At 41.5% G+C, this 23,941-nt stretch overlaps 1 protein-coding gene across 1 annotated transcript in view; it reads right to left on the bottom strand.

Annotated features, from left to right (window-relative positions):
• The window catches only part of IGF2R (insulin like growth factor 2 receptor), a 294,611-nt gene that overhangs the window by 74,479 nt on the left and 196,191 nt on the right, over window positions 1-23,941 (bottom strand). Inside the window, exons 28-32 of the mRNA XM_082249744.1 lie at window positions 20,293-20,423; window positions 16,736-16,833; window positions 16,287-16,417; window positions 13,971-14,167; window positions 2,235-2,361 (exon numbers count right to left, since the gene is read on the bottom strand). Of these exons, the coding sequence (XP_082105870.1) occupies window positions 2,235-2,361; window positions 13,971-14,167; window positions 16,287-16,417; window positions 16,736-16,833; window positions 20,293-20,423 (684 nt within the window). The remainder of the gene's footprint in view (window positions 1-2,234; window positions 2,362-13,970; window positions 14,168-16,286; window positions 16,418-16,735; window positions 16,834-20,292; window positions 20,424-23,941) is intronic.

Here is a 23,941-nt window from a genome sequence, read left to right on the forward strand (position 1 = left end):
CCGTGCAAAGGCTAAGAGCCGGTTCACACTACCACGACCAGAAAGTCGCCCCGTGACTTGAAGAGACTTGTTTAGAGACTTGTTTAGAGACTTGGAAGAGACTTGGAAGAGACTTGGAAGAGACTTGGAAGAGACTTGGAAGAGACTTGGAAGAGACTTGGAAGAGACTTGGAAGAGACTTGGAAGAGACTTGGAAGAGACAGGCGACTTTGTCTGTGGGGAATGCCTGGCTAATCTCTTTCTTCTTCCTGGAAAGTCTGATAACAAGTCGCTTCAATTAAGATAAGGAGGCGACTCCCATTGAAGTATATGGGACAGTCGGATCACAGGTCGCCTCAAAGTAGTACAGAACCCTTTTCTGAAGTCGGAGCGACTTCAGTAGTGCCAATTAAGACGGCACTGATTGATTAACATTGCTTTTGTTATGTCAAGCGACCTGGGGCTACACAAGTCGCCTCACAAGTCGTGCTAGTGTGAATGGGCTCTAAAGCACGCGGTGGTCCCGTGTCAATACTGTAACGGCGATCGCACAGCACATGTGAGGTATCACCGCGAACGTCAGATCAAGATCAATAATTCTAGTACCAGACCTCCTGTGTTAACCTTAAGTGGTAACCTGTAAAGGCTTTTAAAAAGTGTACCTATGGATAATATATAGTACGTCGATTGTCACCTTTCCACGGGCATGAGCAGTTTTAGGGCATGACATGTTTAGGAGCTATTTACTCTTTTATATTTTACCAAACACCTGCGTATTATTTTGTGTTTTTGTGCATTAAAATTCTTTAAAGAGGATTTTTTCCAAAGAAAATTGCATTTGAAAAACTGCTGCGCTAACACTGTGTGTTAAAAAAAAAAAAAAAAAATTGCAACACCCACCATTTTATTCTCTAGGGCCCCTGCTTAAAAAAAAAAAAAAAAATAGATAATGTTTGGGGGTTTTAACTACTTGCCGACTGCCTAATGCCGATCTACGTCGGCAGTCAGCCCCTCACAGGCAAAGTGACGTAGGGCTACGTCACTAGCTTGTGAGGGTCTAGGGAGCGAGCGCGCGCCCCCGGAGGCGCGCTCTCGCTCCCGCGTGGTCACGGACCCCCCCGCGCGTGTGACCGGCGGACCCGATGTCCGCCGGTCACTCTGCAATCGGCGGGGGAGAGGGAGAAAGTCAGGCGGCTTGTGTAAACAAGCTGCCTGTCATTCTCCCCTGTGTATGAAGGATGATCATACGGTTCTACTATGTAGAACCGTTGATCACTCTTCATACATCTGAAGCCACAGCCAATCACAGTAGAAAGCACGCCCCTAGGGACACACATAGCCCCTCCCTTTAAAAAAAAAGTTAACCCCTTCACTGCCAGTGTATTTTTACAGTAACAGTGCATATGTATAGCACTGATTACTGTAGAAATGTCACTGGTAACCCCAAAAGTGTCAAAAATGTCAGTCAAGGGTCCGATCTGTCCGCCGCAATGTCGCAGTACCGCAAAAAAAAAAAAAAAAAAAAAAAAATCGCAGATCGCCGCCATTACGCGTTAAAAAAAAACAACAAAAATGACAAAAATCTTTCCCTTTGTTAGTAAACACGATAACTTTTGCGCAAACCAATCAAAATACGCTTTTTGCGATTTTTTTACCAAACATAGGTAGCATAAAACAAATTGGCCGAAAATGTTAAAAAATTTTGATTTTTAAATTTTTTGGGGGGGGAATTTCATATAAAAAATGTAAAAAATATTGTTATTTTTGCAAAATTGACGCTATTTTTGTTTATAGCGCATGATCAAAAAAATCGCACAGGTGATCAAATACCACCAAAAGAAAGCTCTGTTTGTGGGAAAAAAAGGACGCCAAATTCGTTTAGGTACAGCGTCGCACGACCGCGCAATTGTCCGTTAAAGTCACGCAGTGCCGAATCGCAAAATACCCCCTGGTCGTTTAGCAGCCAAATCCTGCGGGGCTTAAGTGGTTAAGTCCTTTTCTAGAAAACAATACTGATTTTGTACCTGTAACAAAGTGTCAGAAAAAGGCCTGGTCTTCAAGCAGTTAGGGTATGGTGTGTGAATGGTAAAAGAATCATATAGTGGGGTGTTTGCTACTAATGTTAAAAAGATGGTTTTCTGAAGGTAACCTCTGCTTACATATTTTATCCCTCAAACTTAAATTGCCAAATTTTGGAACAGTAAAATATCAAGATTACATATAAGGTACCCCCACATTTCCATGTACAGCCTTACCTGTTGTAGGATTTGTAACTTTGCATTCATCATGTGTGTTTATCTTCAGTTCACAGGCATTAGGTGTACCCCAAAAAAAGGTATAGTCACAGTCTTCTAAGACTGTAATAAGCTGTGGCTTGGAATCCTGACAACAACATTTAAAGTCAAAGTTATTGTTAACATAACACAACCGTCAAGAAAACACAAAGCACACCACCATCACAGATTTGAAAATGGCAAAGGAGCCAGAGGCAGCAGAGACACGACACGAACGCAGATATCAGTCATAGCAGCCCCAATAATGATGAGCAGAACAGGTACAGCAGGAGCTTTAGTATCCGGTGAAATTAAAAGCAATGAGTTTCACATATCTGAGGAAAGCATACACTAATTAAAGTGTTACTAAATCCAGGACCCTGCATTCATTATATCTGGTCTACCACAGTACACAGAACATGGAAATGCAATTATTTTAGTAAATATAAACTGCTAAATAAAAGTAAATGGGGGTAGGGAATATGGCGCTGCCAGATAGGTATTGAATGGTAAGGCAAATGGACTCTAGTATATCTAGAGAATGGTATATAAATAAATCTGCTATATGCCCACAAATAATTTAATTAGGAAAATATGCACTAAGCCAATAAATAATGCAATAGTAAAGATATGTAAAAAAACTACAATTAAAAATATATATATGCATCCTATAAAACGGAAGTGAAGCAACTACGCTGTACGCGTTTCGTCATAGACGTCCTCAGCAGCGTCACTTCCTGATCCGGGACCTTCGTGGAATGCACTGCGTTCCGGAGCTACAAACTTTTTGGCGCTTGTTTGCACGGTCCCCCGTATCTGGATGTTTTTATGTGCATTATCTACAATTATATTGTGAGTACCCTACTTTATGATATCTTCAATAAATTTCCATTACGGTATTACACTATGTGTCCCCCCCTTGTTCATTTACATACAAATCACTGCTGGAGTACCAACCAGGAAGCATATTGAATGCTGAAGAACAGTACATACTCCCCTACCCCCCTTGGTACCGAGACGTACAGATATAGGAGCAGTACCTAGGACCCCCAGGACCAGCCATCTCTACACTGTGGTATACAGCTTATATATACCCTTGCCTAATACCCCTGTGTGGGGTTAGGCACTCTGGTTAGTGCAATCTATTTTATAACCACCCTGGGCACACTCCCTTAAAAAGACGATTCTTGGGATTGCCACATGAAGATTGAGCACCACCACCTATGGACATTAATTTAGGATTTATGCACTGAACATTGGATCACTCTCACTGTGCATAATTCTCACTGTGCATAAGAGCATTTGCACTTTAACCCCTTATTCATTTATATAGTCCACCTCGCACTCTACTTTATTTCCACTATTTATTTCCACCATATCACTGCACTTACCACTTTATAGTATTTACCACTGCATATATTTTATATAATATATTTTCCATTTTTTATTGTATTTAGATTTGTGTCTCCAATTTTTGATTATTATTATTCAACCCTGTGTTTTATATATGTATGTATGTATAATATTTTCACCTCATTTAGCCACTATTATATATGTTCGCACTTTATGCCACTGGATCACTTTACTGAGAAATATATTTATTAAGTTATGTCACCAAGCACTTTATGATCATATCACTGCTATATTTTATATCACATTTATGCTTTCATCCTGATTTCATAGGATGCATATATATTTTAATTGTAGTTTTTTACATATCTTTCCTATTGCATTATTTATTGGTTTAGTGCATATTTTCCTAACTACATTATTTGTGGGCATATAGCAGATTATTTATTTATATACCATTCTCTAGATATACTAGAGTCAATTTGCCTTATCATTTAATACCTATCTGGCAGCGCCATATTCCCTACCCCTATTTACTTTTACTCTTGATATAGCCTTTTGGCTATATTTCAGGGAGGCAGCAGCCTTTCTCCCCCTTCCCTTGATTTCCATAGCGTGGGATCTTCCTACACATCTATAAACTGCTAAATACCTTTTCTCATCAGCAGTATATAGCAGTCTTGTGACTTCTATCAGTGTCTGGTTAAAGCTTGTATGAGGAGTTTTCATTCTACTCTGACTGTCCTATGAGGCTGCAGGGCCCCTAACCCTCTATCTGGACTGTGCTGACTGGCCCTGTGCTGATCACAGGCACCCACCCAAGGGGAAAAAAAAAAACTCTTTAGCAAAACACACTAAACTGAGCATGTGCAGACTGCCCCCTTGGCTCTGTACTATCAGGAGAAGGTTTGGGGACTCTGGAAGAAGGGGAGGATCACAGAAGATAGGATCAAATAGCCTTTTTACACAATGCAGAGGATTAACCCCTTAGGTTCCACAGTGAGTATAATAAGCATGCTTTACTGCATATGCAGACTGATTTTACTGTTGTGGGTTTAGTAACACTAACTAAACTTCAGAAGTAAACATACAAGCATTCAAAAGCTAGGAAAATAATGGTGCTTAAAAGTGAACTTGTCACCTATATTCAAGTATCAATATCCACCCTCAGCTCCAGATGATTTAACCCACCTTGATCACCAGTCCATTAGTTTGCTAATTTAGCACTGTGCTACTTTAACTGGTAATTGTGCGGCCATGCAAGGCTGTACTCAAACTAAATGTATAATTTTTTTTCCCACAAGTAAAGCTTTCCTTTGGTGGTATATGATCACCACTGGGTTTTTTTTTTTCTAAACATATCCAATCAAAACAAAAAAATCAAATTTCTTCATAAACTTAGACCAAAACGTATTAGGCTACATGTCTTTGATATAAAAAATCCCAATAAGTGCATATTGATTGGCTTGCGTGAAAAAATATATATATATATATATATACATACATACATACATACACACACACATATATATGCACACATATACACACTACTAATGACGGTGATCAGCGACTTATAATGCAACTGAAATGGTGTGGCGGGAAATCTGACAATAAAACGCACACACAGTGGAAACGGGTTCGGACATCACCAGTGACACTAATACAGTGACAATACACGGTCACTGTACTAATGACACTGGCTGGGAAGGCATTACTATCTTGGGTAATCAAGGGGAAAACGTGTGCCTAACAATGTGTACTGTGTACTGATTTTTACTAAAAGATCTTTGTTTCTTAGCCCTGCTTTGCAGGGAAAAAAAAAAAAAAAAGAAAAGACGGAGATCGTCCTTTCTGTACAGAGCCCTGTGTTGATTGCCAACACATAGCTCTGGGCTGTGATTAGACACAGCCGATCAGCAATGATTTATTGCCTGGGACCTGCTGACAAACTCTTGTGTACAATCACAGTGGGTGTTGACGAGGAGCTTGCATGCACACGCCCTAAACTCAGGAAACGGGCAGCAATTTACCAGTATAAGCGGGGGGTTGGAAAACCAGCGCTATGGATGTGAACTGCCAAAACAGTGAAATATAAGGTTGCAGCCACCAACCAAACCCCTAAAAACTTAGGGGCAGAAATAAAGTGTGAGGGTGAGTAGTTGGAAAACGGCGCTACCTAACGCATGTGCAAAAATGCGGGTGAAGAGGAGAAAAAAGTGCTTAGTGCGTACAAAGCGTCACATAAGGATAATTGTGTACGTGGGTAAATAAATATATATAATTCAAGCCAAGACAATAGATAAATAAATAAATGAATAATAGATGTGAGGTATGGTAAAAACGTATGGTAAAAAGTAGTGTATATTTGAATTAATAATAAAGTGATTTCCAATAGGTGCTGCTGAATAAATAATATAAAATTGCCAAGTAGGAAGATGATGTTGATTGAATAAATAATAAAAATGCCAAATAGGTGAATGATGTTGAATAAATAATGTTGGGTAAATAATGCTGAATCAAAGATGAATGAATAAATTATAAATCAATCATGAATCATAGGAGCAGTGAGAATACTAATTGTATACCTTTTAGGATGTAGTTCTCCAATTCAAACACTAGGTGTCCTTTTGGATTTTACCTACCAAGAATTAACCTTTTTGTTTTTTACCTCTGGTTTTACTTCCCTTTTACTGACATTTTATATGATATTTTTTATGTGATATTTTTTATATTATTTTTATAAGTTATTATATTTTTTACATATGTTTTTACATATGTTTGTTGTACTTTTTAGCCTGTCTCCATACGTCTTCTTCCCTTCTTTTGATACGCCTTCTTACTCTCTATGGATTTTACAACATTTTTATGCTGATTTTTTTTTAGCCTTCTCATCCAACATCCCCCCTTTTTTTGTAGCCTCCTCATTCAACATCTGGATAATACTACTATACCATCTTTGATGTTGCGGATCTCCCTCTATCTGTTAAGTGACTGTCTAGCGCTCCTAAATTGTTTTTAACCTTTTTAATTAATTTATTTTTTTCGCTTAAACACCTTCCCTACACTATTATCAAGACTATCAACTTTGAAGAGATATGGAAGTCGGTTCATCAAGTGATTTATTACTTTATATACGATATTTATTCCTATTTTTATGTTATTCCTTTTTCAACCTTCTCATCCAACATCACTCCACAATTTAAGTTTTTTAGGAACAATCTCTTGTTTTTTTAAGGAACAATCTCTATATTTCCCTCATATGTGGACCTGTGTTGTCACCTCAGGATGAATTGGACACGCTATTTCCAAGCAGTTGGATTGTTTTACTAACCTCAGATTACGAGAATTTTTTTACCTCTTTAATTTTTTTCTCACATTTTATTTTAACCATATAAAAAAATCTCACGGGTGTATCTCTATACACTTTTTTCCTTTCACATCCCCAGGGTTTATTTCCTTACCAATTTTTATTTGGACACAATTACACACTTATTTCGACGTAAACACTTAATTATAATAATTTTTTTCTTCAATATAGTATATTTTTTGTGACTATAGTATCACTAATGTCCTTTGGGCACTTCTTTTTTCTCACAAAACACTTTTCTATCACCTCTAAATTTCTTATTAAAAAATGGATTTTTGTAAAATCTTACCGTAAAATCCTTTTCTCTTAGCTCATCGACAGACGTAGTCCTCGGTGATACACCACCTTCGGTTATGTTACCTCCGCAGGAGCAGGACTAGACAGGAAATTAAAAAGCTCTGGCCACACCCTAGGGGCAGTCCCAGAGGGTATATCCTCTCTCTCTCTGCCTCAGCAAATCAGTTATGTGAAAAAGCAGTGCTTAGAGAATTTAACCCAACCCAACTCCAAAACAGAGGGGCGGGGACTACGTCTGTCGATGAGCTAAGAGAAAAGGATTTTACGGTAAGATTTTACAAAAATCCATTTTTCTCTAGCGCTCATCGACAGACGTAGTCCTCGGTGATACACCACCTTCGGGACGTCCCAGAGCAGTATCCCGACTGAGGGGTGGGAAAATGGAAATCAAATCCCAATCTAGAAGGCCCAACCGGTGCCAACTAGAAGTTTACAATGCTCATCCTTAATGATGAGACTCAACAAAAAAATTTTTCAAACAGAAAAAAACCCTCGAGGTAGACCACCGGTCTCCTCAAATTGCGGCCTGCAAAACCTTGCGGCCAAATGAGGCATCCGCCGATGCCGTCACATCAATTTTATAGAATTTAGTAAAGGTATGTACCGACGACCAAGTGGCCGCCTTACATACCTGGACCACTGACGCCTGATGGCGAAAGGCCCAGGAAGTACTGAGCGCTCGAGTGGAGTGCGCCCTAACAGGGAACGGAGGACTCTGACCCTTAATAGAATAAGCCTGTACCACCGTTTGTCTAATCCATTTGGCAATGGTCGCGGCAGATGCAGGCAAACCCTTTCTGGGGCCATCCGTGATCACAAAAAGTGAATCCGTCTTACGGAATGATTCCGTAGCTTTCAGGTATACCCTGATTGCCCGAACCACATCCAAGGAATGCAACGCATGTTCCCGATGATGCTTGGGCTGAGGACACAAGGAAGGTAGTACAATATCTTCATTCAGATGAAAATCTGAAACCACCTTAGGAAGAAAAGATGGCTTAGGATGAAGTACTACCTTATCCCTATGAATCACTAGGTATGGGGACTGGCATGATAATGCAGCCAGTTCTGACACCCTGCGAGCAGAAGTAATAGCCACCAAGAAGACCACCTTCTGGGATAAAGTAAGCAAGGGAATCTCCCTGATGTTTTCAAAGGGAGGTTTCTGTAGAACCGACAAAACCAAATTAAGATCCCAGGGCGGTAAGGGCGCGCGGACTGGAGGAGCCAGGTGCCGCACCCCCTGGATGAAATTCCGCACCAAGGATTTGGTAGCTAAAGGTTTCTGAAAGAAGATTGCTAATGCTGAAACTTGACCCTTGATGGTGCTCAAGGCTAGCTTCTGCTCAACCCCTTGTTGCAAAAAGGCCAATATTCGAGACACCGAATAGGTACGTGGAGGAAATCCTAAAGATTCGCACCATGCAATATAAGTCTTCCATGTGTGATAATAGACTTTGCTGGAAGTCGCTTTCCTTGCTTTAATAAGGGTAGGAATGACAGAAGTAGACAAACCTCTGTCCTTCAGTACTTGGGTCTCAATGGCCAGGCCATTAAAACCAGCGACTGTAAAGCACGATGGTAAATAGGTCCTTGAGACTACAGACACTCCCTGAGACGAAGTTCCCACGGAACGTCTGCGACTAACCTGTCCAAGTCGGCCAGGCCGGCTTGAAGAGGCCAGCCTAGAATTTCTAGGACCACTGGCGCTGATTGGATCTGAACCAGGCGTCCCTAGAGGTATCTGGCCCCGACCATCCGAGAAAGTCTGGTCGTTTTCTGTTCCCACACATTTATCAGATACCTGATAGTTATCAGGCAAGGTGATCTTTTCTGGTTGAACCTCAGGGACCGAAGTCACCCGACTAGAGGCTACTTGGCCTATCTGGTCAATCAGATCCGATTCCTGTGAGGTATCGGGACTAATCTTGGGAAAAGGTAAAGGAAAAGATCTATACAGGGAACGGTAACTACCGCTTCCTGTGCTTAAATGTTGGAAGGGAAGAATCGCACCGGTAGTAGTGGTTGATGCTCGATCTAATGTCCTGAATACCGGTGAAAACGTCCCCCCACCCTGAAATTGGGTGGGGGCGCACCTTCAGGCTGTGTACTCCTTTACTTCGGGTTTGGCTGGGTTGGTCCTCTGCTTGTCCGACCAGCCCTTCTTGAACCCTCCTGGAGGAGTCTTGCCTTTCCCGGAAGTACCAGCCGGGCGTCCTTTATGGGCGGTAAAGAAAGGTCCTCGCTTGTTGCGAGGTTCCTTAGCTTTTGCAGCCTGTGGCAAAAAAGTACTCTTGCCCCCGGTGGCATCCTTAATGATTTCATCTAGGTTGGCTCCAAATAGACGATTCCCCTGAAAAGGGAGATTGGTCAAAGTCTTTTTGGAACCTAGGTCAGCTGACCAGCATTTTAACCACAGCACACGTCTGAGGATTACTGCTAACTTAGATGCATGCCCTAACAAGGGAGTAGTGTCCAAGGCTGCGTCACAGATAAACCGTAGCCCTTGTATGATCTGTTCTATCAAATCAGATGTCTCCTGGGGAATATCTTTTCCCCTAAGATCTTGGCGTACCATTTTCGCCCATTCTGTAAGTGTCTGGGAAACTAGACCAATAACAATTACTGGTCTAAATGCTGACCCTATCAGAGAAAAGATAGTGCGGGACTCCGCTTCTATCTTTCGATCCACCGGATCCTTAAAGGACGAAGTGTCCTCCACTGGAATAACCGTGGCTTTATTCAGCCTGGAAATAGGCGGATCCACGACTGGTGGTACCGTCCATTTCTTAATGATGGATTCCTCAAACGGATAGCGTCTAGCAATACGCTTGGAAATAGTAAAGGTACGTTTAGAATGTTCCCATTCTCCTTTAATCTGATTTCCAAAACATTTAGGTACAGGAAAAGCTTTCGCCGTCTTGATGGGCTTATTAGTCCCAAAAGGCCTCTCTGTTTCAGTTGCCTCTGCCGGTAAAGCCTCAAGTTTTAAGGTTTCTTGCACTGCCACAACTAGTGCGTCCACCAATGCTTCTTCCTGAATTATAGCAGGAGAAGAAGCGTCCTCCTCACTGTCTGAGGGGGCTTTACCTGGGATAGCAGCCCTTGCAGAGGAACCTGCAACTGCAGTGACCATCTCTGAATCAGAGTCAGAGGTGTCAGATAGTATAGGGGTAGGCGGGGGTCGCTTCCTTGACCCCCGTCCCTGACAGGCCGCCTCCACCCGAGCCACCATAGACTCCAAGATTGCTGTAAATGACTCTATACTCTGTACACCGGCGGGTCCCGAGGCCCCCTCGAGGGAAACAGGTGGGGGAATCTGTGTGGCAGGGTCCATAATAACTCCAGTTACTTCCTGGATGATATAATTCAAAGTAAAGAAAAAAACTTTTTCTTTTTTTTTTTTTTTTTTTTTTTTTTTTTTTTTTTGACCCTCAGCGCCACAAAAAACCCCTTAGTGTTACCTGCTAGGGATCCCTATCGATCGAGAGAGAGAGAGATAGACCCCCAGGCTCACCACTTGATGTTCAGAGTTGAACTGCAACAGCTTACAGCGCTGTCTTAGACAAACAGGAAGTCTTTTGGCTGGCTGCCCAGGAAGAAAGGAGGCGGCTCCGCCCCTCTGTACGCCTTCCGGCGCCTCCCCCAAGCTCCACGAGGTGTAGAATCACCTAAAACATGGCCGCCCCCATGCTGGAGACACGAGGCTACGCCAAAATGGCGGCTCGTGCGATCCAGCAAAAAAAAATGGCGGCGGCCTGTGCTGACTAGCGGTGTGCTGCAGGCACACAACACTCTCTCTGCATGGGGATCTGGCGTGTTTGGCGGTACCGGCCCTGGCGGACCGCATGGCCGTTCGGGAGGCCTGCTATTAGCTGGAGATCTGACTTGGAAGGCAGTCTACATGTCCATGGCTTCTGACTGGTAGGTAGCTTATACTTAACCCATAAGATTCCCAGAATGCCACAGATTACATCTTTAAAACATGTATACAATAGATTGTTAGCTCCCAAACCAAGCCTCCTGGCTTTTGCACACATAAAATCACACTCAAAGTAGGAGGATTTGTGACATGTTATAGGATAGAAAGAAACTCTTTCTTACCATACAGAGAGGGGCCCGCGTTCACCACAAAAACCCGTCAGGGAAAACAGGGGGAACATACTACTCACCATACCGGAACCAGGCGGGCACCAACTCCTGACAGTACCCCTCTCCACCGGGGCGGGAGGGCTGTCGACCGATACAGACGCCGTGACTCATGGTCTTAGGCGTTTCAGCGAGACGTTTAACTCGCGGGTTCAGTCCTTTAATGGGACTTTGTCGCGGCCGACTCAGCGTAGAGCTATGGCCTGCACGCGCTCGTAGGCTGAACTGGGGTGACCACCGGATCTCAACATCCAGCCCGTCGCCCAGTTCAGCTTTCTTGCTTGAAGATCTCACAGGAACACTGGAGAAAAAAAGCTGTCCAAAAATTCCTTTTAGAAAAAAATTTCTTGCCAGGACCTAAGATCCCAGCAAGGTATCTAGGTCCTTACTCCTCACTAGACAGAAAATAACTGATTTGCTGAGGCAGAGAGAGAGAGGATATACCCTCTGGGACTGCCCCTAGGGTGTGGCCAGAGCTTTTTAATTTCCTGTCTAGTCCTGCTCCTGCGGAGGTAACATAACCGAAGGTGGTGTATCACCGAGGACTACGTCTGTCGATGAGCGCTAGAGAAAATAATTTTATAAAAATGTCTGATGCCCCTTTTTATTTTTATTTTTTCTAATTTCACATCTCCTCTTATATATATATATATATACATTTTTTACCTAGTTTTTATATACATTCTTTCCCAATAAAATTATTTTTGTAATCCTTTTGCAATTTAAAATGGATCCACTAGATGGCAGCATGATCTGATATGATGATTACTATAGCCTTAGAGAGACATCCCATATCAAGCCTGCATATTCCACATGTCTTCCATTACCAAGTAATTATCCCCAGGTATGCATCAGGGCGAATGATTGGCTGATGGGATGACTCTGGCTATTTCAGGACAGCGAGGTTGACTGACGGGTACTGCTCCCCGTAGACGTCCTATGACGAAACGTACGTAGGGCGGAAACCCACGTCACTTCCGGTCCGCAGCTCGCCTAGGCTTGGAACGCAGAAGCTTCCTCGGCGCAGACTGCCACTATCTGAAGGGATCTGCTGCATCTACTACTCAAGCGTGAGTCGCTACTAGCTCATTGTATACCCAATCTTCACTTATCACACTGAGTAGATTCTCTCTTTTTCCCTTTTGTACCCAGATGGGATCTTTTTGGTCCGTAGGGACCGTCAGCAGACAGGTTTGAGGAACACACCCATATCCTGTCTTTGGCTCATATACTTAACATCTGTGGTCTTAGGGTAAGTGTTACACCTAGTGTTTGAATTGGAGAACTACATCCTAAAAGGTATACAATTAGTATTCTCACTGCTCCTATGATTCATGATTGATTTATAATTTATTCATTCATCTTTGATTCAGCATTATTTACCCAACATTATTTATTCAACATCATTCACCTATTTGGCATTTTTATTATTTATTCAATCAACATCATCTTCCTACTTGGCAATTTTATATTATTTATTCAGCAGCACCTATTGGAAATCACTTTATTATTAATTCAAATATACACTACTTTTTACCATACGTTTTTACCATACCTCACATCTATTATTCATTTATCTATTGTCTTGGCTTGAATTATATATATTTATTTACCCACGTACACAATTATCCTTATGTGACGCTTTGTACGCACTAAGCACTTTTTTCTCCTCTTTACCCGCATTTTCGCACATGCGTTAGGTAGCGCCGTTTTCCAACTACTCACCCTCACAATTTACCAGTATGTCTCTTTGCCTGTACTGGCCATCTGTCCTCACAACATTGCGGGCAGTAGGCAAACGGATATGGTACCAAATGGTGGAATCAAGTACCTTCTAAATGGCCATGAGTATTCATACACGAATCTGAGTTTTCCAATACAAACCTTTTTTTTTTTTTTAATAATGGATTTTTCTGCCAGCTACTAGCAGAAAGGTCCAGCATATATCGTAATATTTCAAGGGCCTTGTGCACACTGAGTATTTAATCACTCAGCAAAGATACTACAAATGAGGTCAGGCAGCCAAGGTGGCTTCATTTCAAAAAACCTCTGACTATCAAGCTAAACACCCAAACTAAATTGACAGGTGCCACTCAAGGCTCCAACGGGTGCTCCTATGTAGTAGCAACTGCTTGGAGTGTAGACAATGACTGAGCTCATCCCAGCTCTAGACATCTAATGGAAAAGGGAAAAGTCTGCATGACTAAGCTTCATGGGTGGAGTGAAACATGTTGGGGTGAGGCCTGGTTGGAGCCCATGCTTAGGCTGTCATACACCTTCTTACGGGGTTTTGCAGAGATGTGCGACTTCCAGGATTTTTCCCTTTTTCATTTTATATCAAGTTAAAAACTCAGACTTAAAGTACATGAATAAAAATTAGGGGATTATTATTTAGCTAGAAACTTGCAGACAAAATCAATGACTGGATATTGTGTCGTGACAATGGATTCTGGTAGTTAGATATCCAGTGTTCAGAGGACATCAGTCTATACTAGATGATTGAAAGCTATGAAAGCTATGGCTATAATAAATGAAAAGATAAAGGCATTACTTACAGCTTCATCTCGTTCACACTTGAAACGTATAGTTGCTGTCTTTTTTCTTAAACCATCAGGACAAAGGTCTCCATTTGTATACTGAAGGACAGCAACACCATTGTCCCATCTAGGGCCAGATAAAGGTTCTCCCAAACTTATAGCCTTTGTACCATCAAACAGACAGACAGCAGCACCATATGGACAGGAGGCTGGTCCTAAGTAAAACAAAAGTAGGAAAAATTAGAGCACATTAGGCAGAAATGTAAATAATCTCTAAACTTTAAAAATATCTGTGTACTCTTGCGCTGGGTTATTTAGTAATTTTTCTTCACATTTGCACATTTTCAATGCGCTTTACTTTAAAGGGATTGTAAAGGCAGAAGGTTTTTTTTATCTTAATGCATTCTTTGCATTAAGATAAAAAAAGCCTTCTGTGTACAGCAGACCCCCCCAGCCCCCTAATACCTACCTGAGCCCATCTTTATCCAGCGATGTTGCAGGAATGTCTCAGCTGCCTGGGACTCCCCTCCTCATTGGCTGAGACAGCAGCGTGGCGTGATTGGCTCCTGCTGCTGTCAGTCAGCCAATCAGAAGAGAGAAGGGGTGGGGCCGGGTCGCAGCTCTGTCTGAATGGACACAGGGAGCTGTGACCTGGCTCGGATACCCCCATAACAAGCTGCTTGCGGTGAGGGCACTCACAGGAGGGATGGGCCAGGAGCACAGAAGAGTGACCCGAGAAGAGGTTGACCTGGGCCACCAATTGCACAGAGCAGGTAATTATAACATGTTTGTTATTTAAAAAAAAAAAAAAAAACAACCACGAGACTTTACAATCACTTTAGGGATGATTTACATCCATTACCATAAAACACTATGCAACATGTACTTTGCTGGAAACCGCATCAAAGAAAGCAAAACAGGACTTTTTAAAATTCACCTGGCAAGGCTTCTAATGGCAAGATAAAAACAACGAGAAAACCAAGGCTAAACTAAGGAACAAAAATCTGTAGAAGAGCCCGACATCCTGCAAATTAAACTAGGCAATAGAGTCTGAACATTTATGTTCAATATTTACTGCACATACTTAACAGTATATAAAAAGATACTGTTTTCAGTTCTGCCAATCTTATTTCCCGTGGGGCGGGGCGTATGTCCCTTTGTGCTCGAAGCACGGCACGCTCCCAGCACAGGGACCCAGTATTTTTTGGGCAGAATTTTTTTTTTTTTTTTTTTTTTTATTTGTGTCTGTGTGTTTTAGGTAGAATAAACTCTTCCAATCTGGATAAATGTCTGGGCGAGAGCTAAGCAGTTTTTTTTTTTAGGATGATCTTCTATCACTCGCTGTTGCGTCTCCAGAACAGGTAGTGAAGGGAAATCCCCATTGGGACACTTAGGACAGTTCCTAAAATGTTTTTGTCATAACGGACTAAAACCATCTCTGTGTAGGTAGCTTTAAACAATAACATTACCAAGGAGGTTCATCCCTGCAGCATAATACTGTACACTAAATCAGCCTTTCTTAACCTTTTCAACACAGAGGAACCCTTGAAATAAAATTTCTGGTCTCGGGGAACCCCTGCTAAAAATTAAGATCTAAAACTCATGACACATTAGTGTGACAGTCAGTGGGAAGAATGCTCTTTATGCTTGTCATCATGGGGAAGAATTACCCCCTTACAGATAGCTAAAAGTTACAGTGGTGTCATTGGGAACTTATCGGAGAGGCAGAAATTGCCCATTGCTCAAGGAACCCCTAGCAACCTCAGGAGGAACCCTGGTTGAGGAACCAGAGGGTTCCAGGGAACGCTGGGTGAGGAACCCTAGGGTTCCAGGGAACCCTGGTTGAGGAACCCTGGATGATGAACCTAGGGTTCCAGGGAACCCTGGTTGAGGAACCTTGCACTAAATAGTACTTTGTGCTAACAATGCAAAAGACACAAGAGTACACCAATGAAAGGGTAAAAAAAAAAAAAAAAAACTCAAAAAGTTTTCCTAACCTGATGGCCAATGTTAGGCTGAGCTTTCAATGAAGAGCCATTTCCATTTTCAGCGAGAAAGAAACATGTTACTTATAGCACAGAGACAAGAAAAGAACTTGTCCATGACTGCTTTATAGGGGATTTAGGTGTTCTGCAACCACTACAAGAATAGTCAGAAAAGACCGTGTATTTACATTTTGAGACATAATGTGCTAATACTTTAAATGTTTAAATAGATAAGCACATTGGTTTTATCATCCCATGTAGCTTAAAAAAATGCAATTATTCCACAAGATCGATCGAGCTGTTAATAAACTTTGTAAATTTAAATATATGTATGTATTAATGATCTTACCAGATTTTGGCACTAAAGGCTTGCAAATATTTAGAAAGTACTTTTGCTTCGAGCCAGATGGAACTTCAGCTTCCCAGTTGCCGGTGTAATGAGACAGGGGAGAGAGGTCATATGAATTCCCATCAGTGTCCCTTCAAGGTCAATTAAAAAGAAAAGAAAACAAAACAGAACAAAATATCAAAAACAAGAAACAAGCATTTTAAAAATTCTAATGATAAATGTCAGTTAAAGATTTCATCCAGTATTACCAGTTTCCCCAATGTATGGTATAAATGACCCCATAATGGTTTTACTGCAGTATACAGCTTGTATACCTAAATATTTTACCAAACTTTAGGTATACTTTACAGAAAAAGAAACCTGAAATTAATAGATGACAAAACAATAATTTTACTACAAACCTAAAGATTTAAAAACAAAAAGGATCTGAAAAACCCCATTGGTCTTACTTGAAGGAGCAGTCAACGGGTTTGAAGGGAGGGCAGGCAAGGGGTGTGCGCCACTCAAACATATATATGCAGTCCGGAGTCTCTTTCATAAAAACAGGCTGAAATGATATGATAAAATACAAAGCATGCTAGATGTTTATGTGCATGTATGTAATCACTATGCATTACACTAAGGTATTTACATAGAGTGATCCAAGACTTAATTATGCCCTTCTCACAATATGATAAATCCAAATCTTTATATTTATTCCTGCTTCATAAAATTCATTATGCCATCTACTAGTCTTGCCCCATACTTGTGCCTTATTGGCAGACCATCCGCAGTCTTATCCATTCTCAGCTTGGGTCCTGGATCTCTTTAACTCCAAAAACATTTCTCCTGGGTCTTCCTCCCCCAACATTTTCCAAAACCTCCAAAAAGCTACTGGCCCATGTGCTAACAGCAACAGTTTTTTGCAGAACTGAATATTTGATGATTGCCATTTGCTCTGCCTGCAGAGATACTGACGTTATTATGTTACTACAGTTTTGCTTAACAGCTCCTTTTAACTACTGATTTTATATGTGTTGTGAATCTGTATCTGCTCTTTTGAATGGTCTATGCTTGACAGACTTGCTGCCATGACATCTTCCGGTGTCCTATTTGTAAGCCTTTTTGTATGCTCTTGCTGTACATCTTTCCTGCATCTCTTCTTACAAAAAAATGTAATTAAAAAAAAAAAAAAAAAAGAAAAATTCAATAAAATTCAATAAAAATGGTCAGTTTTCAAAAACATTAATTACGCTAATAAAACAGATTAGGAAGCTCTATATGGCTGAACACTGACTCCTTAATGAACACAGAACCCTTTAAAAGGGTAACTCCACTTTCACAGGGAAAAAAAACAAATATAGCCTATACAATTGTGACACAAGTCATATTGTAATTGAATGTTGATAAAAAAAATTACCTTTCCTTTTCAATCTGCAGCGCTGCAATTTTTTGTAAAATGCAATACAATATGGCTACCTGGAGGTGTTCTGTACACAGAATGCCCTCCAGAAACATTTGCTGTTTCTGTGATTGGCGCACCGATTTTCCCAGAAGTCTGCACTAAGATACAAGCCAGATTTCATTTTTGGTGAGATACACCCAATAGGAAATCACGTTTAAAGGGAGGCAGATGCAATTTTCCTCATTAGAGCCCTTCAAGTGCAGCAGCTGATTGAGGATTATGAAACCACTCCCATTAAAGCGGCTTTTCAGTCATTTTTCATCTTTGCATCTATTAAATCCTCTGCCCTTGATGTTTTGATTTTGAATAGTAAAACATTTTTTTTCTGCCAGTAAATACCTTATACAGAGCCCACTTCCTCTTTTATGTCTGGTAAAAAGCCTAGGAAATGACATCATGCACAGCTCTCTCTCTCTCAGAGTTTGCCAGCAAGGGAGGAAGGTCGAGTCATAGGAAAGCCAAAGATAGCTGCAGAGCTGGATGAGGGTGGAGATAACCGGAAAATACAGAGATCTATTCACCCAGAGAGGAGAAATGGGCAGGCAAGCAGCGATGTCTATATATATATATATATATATATATATATATATATATATATATATATATATATATATGTGTGTGTGCCTCTGTGTAAATCCACAAAGTGAACAGGCAGCAGCTACAGCTGCCCACAGTTAAAATGGCTGCAGCCAGACTTGGTGGAGCGAGATTTCTGCCGCATATTTGGCAAGTACAGAATCACAGTATATATAAAATAATATGCAAAGTGGTTGGAGGGAAGCTTCAGAAAGGCAAAGAGGTTTTTATTACAAATTATGTGAGCAGACTGCAGTTCCTCTTTAACTTTCCACATGTACACAGACAAACAGTGATTTCTTCAGAACAACAAAAGAAACCTGCAACAAAGTTTGTTAAAATTCTTGCAGTGTACATTGATTTCCCAGAGGGGAAAGTTTTTTTTCCTCAACAAAAGTGGAGTTACTCTTTAAGCATGTTAAGATGGTTGCATTTTAATACTTTGGACTGGACTGACCAAAAATCCCTGGGAACCGTGTAAACACAGAAACAAATGGAGTAATTTTCCTCTTCTCCTAATGTAAAGATCGGTCCAGGTCAAAAGTGGTGGCAAATCCAAAATTTTACATGTCCTGGTGAGTGGGAAGGATGGGTACATGCAAGTAAGCATTTTTACATCCACCAAAGCCAAGAAGTCTTCTCGATAAAGGGCAGCAATGACAGACCTGGTTGATTCCATACAGAAACAAATGAGCATGATTGTAAACATTAAGGCTCGGTTCACATTTATGCGATGCGGGAAGGCTGCGAATTCGCAGCCTGTTCCCGCATCGCACACGCACCCCCGGCAGTTCACACTGCCATATGCGATATGCTGGGGGTGTCAATGTAATCTTAACGACACCCCCAGTTTGATCGCATATCGCAGTGCGATCGTGCAGTTCGCACAGGAGCGGATTGCACAAGTGTGAACCGCTGTGCGATCCGATCCTGATGCGGCTGCAAAAATGCCTCCCGTGCGTGTTTGCTCCGGGTGCGATGCGAATTTAGCCATACAAACTGTATGGCTAAACTCGCACCGCACAGCTGATCGCATGTAATGTCGGAGCAGTGCGCTCCGATATTACATGCGAACCCGGCACTCGCACAAAAGTGAACCGGGGCTTAGAGTCTTGAGGTCCAAGACAAGGTGAATGTCCCCTTTGAGTTTTGGGACAGTGAACAGGTTGGAGTAAAACCCCTAAAACCATTCTGCAGCTGGAATTTGGGCAAGGACGGGTTCAGAGAATGCCTGATAGAGATCAGCAAGTTGCTCATGGGAGAAAAAGAGGATTTTCATTAGAAACTGAGGGAAGGGAAGGGAAAGAAATTGGAGTTTGTAGGCCTGAGACACCACCTTTAGCACCTAGGCATCAGGAAAGTTATCCAGGTGGCCACAAAGTGTTGTGCCTAGCTGAAAACATAGAACACAGGAACTTCCTGTTCGCTATTTTAATAAAAGCAGAACATTATTTTGCATTTTGGTGTGCCTTTCCTGTTGCTGGTACAATTGAATGCTTGGGTGGAAAGGAGCCGAGCCAGTACCTGAGATGTGAATGTTATGTATGGAGTGGCGTATGAAATATTTGACCAATCTTGCCAGTGTCCAATCCTCCTCCAAGGTGGTAGGATAAACAAGTTTTAAGACCTCCTGAGCCCCTCAATGAGTGAGAAAAAAGGGGTTTTCCTTTCAGTTTGGGGAGATCTTTCACTTTTTGCTGTGAAAGAAACTTTGACTTTGGATATACTGTGCAATATTGTGCACTAAGAGCAATCTTAAAAAATATTTTTAAAAAAAATCATTTGATTATTCGAGAGATACTTGTGACACCCAGACACATTTTTGCAAATTACAAAAAAAAAAAAAGGTTTTTTTTTGTTTCAAGATCAAAGAGGTATGGCTCCAGAATACATTCCGATATACAATATGCACCAGTATTTTGCTGTGCTTTACAGAAATCAAATGGTAATTTTCTTACATATTTTTTCCAAAAACATAGTACCAACCTGTCCTTCGGTTTTATCACAGTAGAAGAGAATAAGTGTTGTACGGTTATACTTCTGGTGGCAGAGATCTCCTCCTGTATAATTTATCATAATGAGGCCATCTTCATATATCAACTTTTGGTTGGTTAATCCTATTAAACAAAAAGAAAAATGGGACTATTAACAGGTAATATAGAAATAGAAGAGTCATAAGTAGATAACGAAGGTAGGCAAACCTTGTAAAAAAACATTTTTGGTTTCAATCTTTTTTTTTTTTTTTTTTTTTAATATGGGGCACAGATTTTAGAGTAAAGCCCCGTACACACGTACCGATCGTCGGCCGAACAATCGGCCGTCTTTTGTCCGAGGGCTGTCTTGTCTGTTGAAAAGTGCAAAAGACTGCACACGAATTTTGTCGGCCAACAAGAGCCGACTGCAGAAGTGATGTCATGTGATGGTTAACTTTCCTGGTCTTTTTTCTTTTCTGAGCATGCCCAGTCTTGCAAATCTGCTGTCTGTCGGCTGAATTCTGTACTGACTGGCGAACAATTGGCCGTTCTGGTGTCGGCATACAAAAATTTTAATGCTTGCACGACAGATTCTGTTTGGCCGAAAGTGGGCTGTCGGAAGCATCATACTAACAAGCCGAAAATCGGCCGATCGTTCGGCGGCCGAACATTTTCGGACGACAATTGGTACGTGTGTACGGGGCTTTAAACCTCAGTCTCAACCAGTTTCAGAAATTAGTCAAAGGGATAAAACATTTCCAATACAGAGAACCGGTAATGATGAACAATTGCAGATAGCTGAAGTTGTGTGTATGCTTGTCCACACTGCAAGACCACCAGGAACAATTGTACAATAGAAGTGACAGTTTCTATTCATTTCTCTACATACAAGAAATTCCCCAAAATGTTGGACACCACCCGCGTATGATAGCAAGTTCTTCCACAGCTCAGAGTTGCTCAGTCTTGTTCTAATATGGACCTATTTAAAGCATGAACATTACAAGGGCTATCCAGTCTCGTTGCACAGCTTGCAGATATACGCCCGGGTTCACACTGCCGCAACTTGTCATTCGACTTGAGAGTTCAAGGTTGCATAAGTCGCGCCCCATTAACGGCAATGAAACCATTCTAATTGGTGCGACCCTTGTCTTTCTGACTTAGAAAAAGGTTCCTGCAGTGCTTTGGTGTGATTTCAACATGACTTGCATTGACATCTGATAAAGAAGTCGCATGCAAGCCGCGATGAAGTTGTGCAAGGATAGCGGATTCGAAGCCGTGGCAGTGTGAACAAGGGCTTAGGTGATTTGTAGTCAGGTGATTTGTAGGCAGGAAGTTATAGAAAATTTGATGCAATATACATTTTTGGCACAGAGCTTTTCGTGCCAAAAACAATTTTGGGCTTCAGTATACTCTTTCAGGCTAGACAGTTAAAGTGCACCCATAGCCAAAGCTTTTATGTTTTGAACAGAGTAGGGAAAGGTTAAAGTGATTGTAAAGTCTATTATTTTTTTCTATTAAAAAAACATACAAGTTATACTTACCAGCTCTGTTGCAGTGGATTTGCACAGAGCAGCCCAGATCCCCCTCTTCTAGGGTCACTCTTCTGTGATCCTGGCCCCTCCCTCCTGTTGAGTGCCCCCACAGCAAGCAGCTTGCTATGGGGGCACCTGAGCCGAGTCACAGCTCCCTGCGTCTATTCAGACAAGGAGCCCCAACCCGGCCCCCTCTCTCTCCTGATTGGCTAGCTGACTTTGATTGAATCTCAGCCAATCAGGAGGGAGAATCTGTGGCGGCTGAAACACTTGTGGAAATTGCTGGACAGGGAAGGACCTCAAGTGTTAGGGGGGCTACTGCACACAGAAGGCTTTTTATCTTAATGCATAGAATGCATCAAGATAAAAAAAAACCTTTTGCCTTTACAATTCTTTTTTTTTTATAACTGTCTGAAACCCCACAGGGAAAAATTCTCCCTTTCTTTTTGTACTGGTAACTATAGACCCTAGGAAAGAAAGAGATGGGCAGCCAAAAATTTAACAGTAATCATTGGAACAGAAAGTGAAGGAAATCATTTTCCAATGGGAAGACTTGTTCTTGTGCTAAATATCTAAGAGAAAATTTATAGATTTTAACCCATTTCCTGTTGTGTTTTTAAAATATGCAGTAAAGCCAAATCTCCCCACCAGGACATTTACACAAAAAAAAAAAACTCCTTTACACTCTACTCTTCTTCTGTGTAGGCACACTTTAACCCTTCCAACCCGCCAAGCTTAAAAGTACCCCTAAGGCTCCTGTCTAAACAAGTCCCAAATACAGTCACGTGATGTACAAGCCTGTTAAGAGTAAACTAAAAACTTTTTTTACCTTCCCTGACTTGAGCCAAATGTTCGTTTGTGTTTCACACTTTCCCCCTTAAAAACACTGCAGCTAACAGGGGAAGGTTTCAGCAGCACTGTCAATCATTTCTTTATTTTTATCTTGCTGTAGTGCAAGCAGACAGTCTACATGAGAGTGAATTGCTGTAAATTCAGGAGCAGGGCAGCATCATTGCCACACCATCATTGGAGGCTGCATTAGGTGGACTTTACTGGCAGGCGCAATAGGTATTCGTGGGAGTTTGTATAGATACTTAGTGTTGCAGCAGGTTTTAAATTTTCCAAAAAAATGCCATTGTTCGAATGAGCAAAAAGAATTCTGGTTGGCCGCATGTACAGTAAAATCACCTTTATTTTAGCAAGTCCATAAAAACATATCCAAATCAAAAATAGAGGGAAACAGCATCACCAGCTAACATGTTTCACGTTTCCTAGCCTAGTCTGGTGATGCGGATAGGTTTTTATGGACTTACTAAAATAAAGGTGATTTTATTGGACGTGCGCCCAACTAGAATTTTTTTTGCTCACTGGAATTCGTGATGGACAGGACCTGTGTGTTAATGGAGGTGGAGATGGGAGACTGACCCAGAGCGGTGTTCAAAACACATCTATGTCATAGTTCTACTTTGACACTTACCATGCATTCGAAGGGAACCTTTCACATGGGCTGTCCGATCAGGTCTGTCAGTTTTTCAGGTGGACCTGATCGGACCTTCCATTCACTCTTATGGAGCGAGGGATATCAGCGGTGACATGTCTGCTGACATCCACCGCTATCTGACCTGCAAAATCTAGACTGATTGTGATCCCAAATACAACAAAAAGAAATCTCTATTTGTGGGAAAAAAGAAGATAAATTTTATTTGTGTACAGTTACATAGTAGTTGAGGTTGAATAAAGACATCAGTCCATCGAGTTCAACCTGTGCAGGTGTGTGTGTGTGTCAGTGGCCTGATCATTTCCCATAACCCTGAATGTTGTTATCTGTGAGATGCACGTCCAAGAGTCTTTTAAAAGTAGCCATACCCCCCGCAGCTACCACCAATTGTGGAAGAGTTCCACATTCTCACCGCCCTTACAGTGAAGAACCCCTTACGCAGCTTAAGGTTAAACTGCCTCTCCTCTAATCTTATTGTGTGGCAACATGTCCTCTTGCACTCCTTGAGACTAAATGTTTTTTTACCTATGCTGGGATCACCACTGAGATATTTGTAAATTGCTATCATGTCCACTCTAAGGCATCTCCTCTCCTAAGAGAATAAATTAAGCACTTGTAATCGCTCCTCATAA

This window comes from Pelophylax lessonae, assembly GCF_965119305.1.
Source record: "Pelophylax lessonae genome assembly, chromosome: 3".
Taxonomy (NCBI): Eukaryota; Metazoa; Chordata; class Amphibia; order Anura; family Ranidae; genus Pelophylax; species Pelophylax lessonae.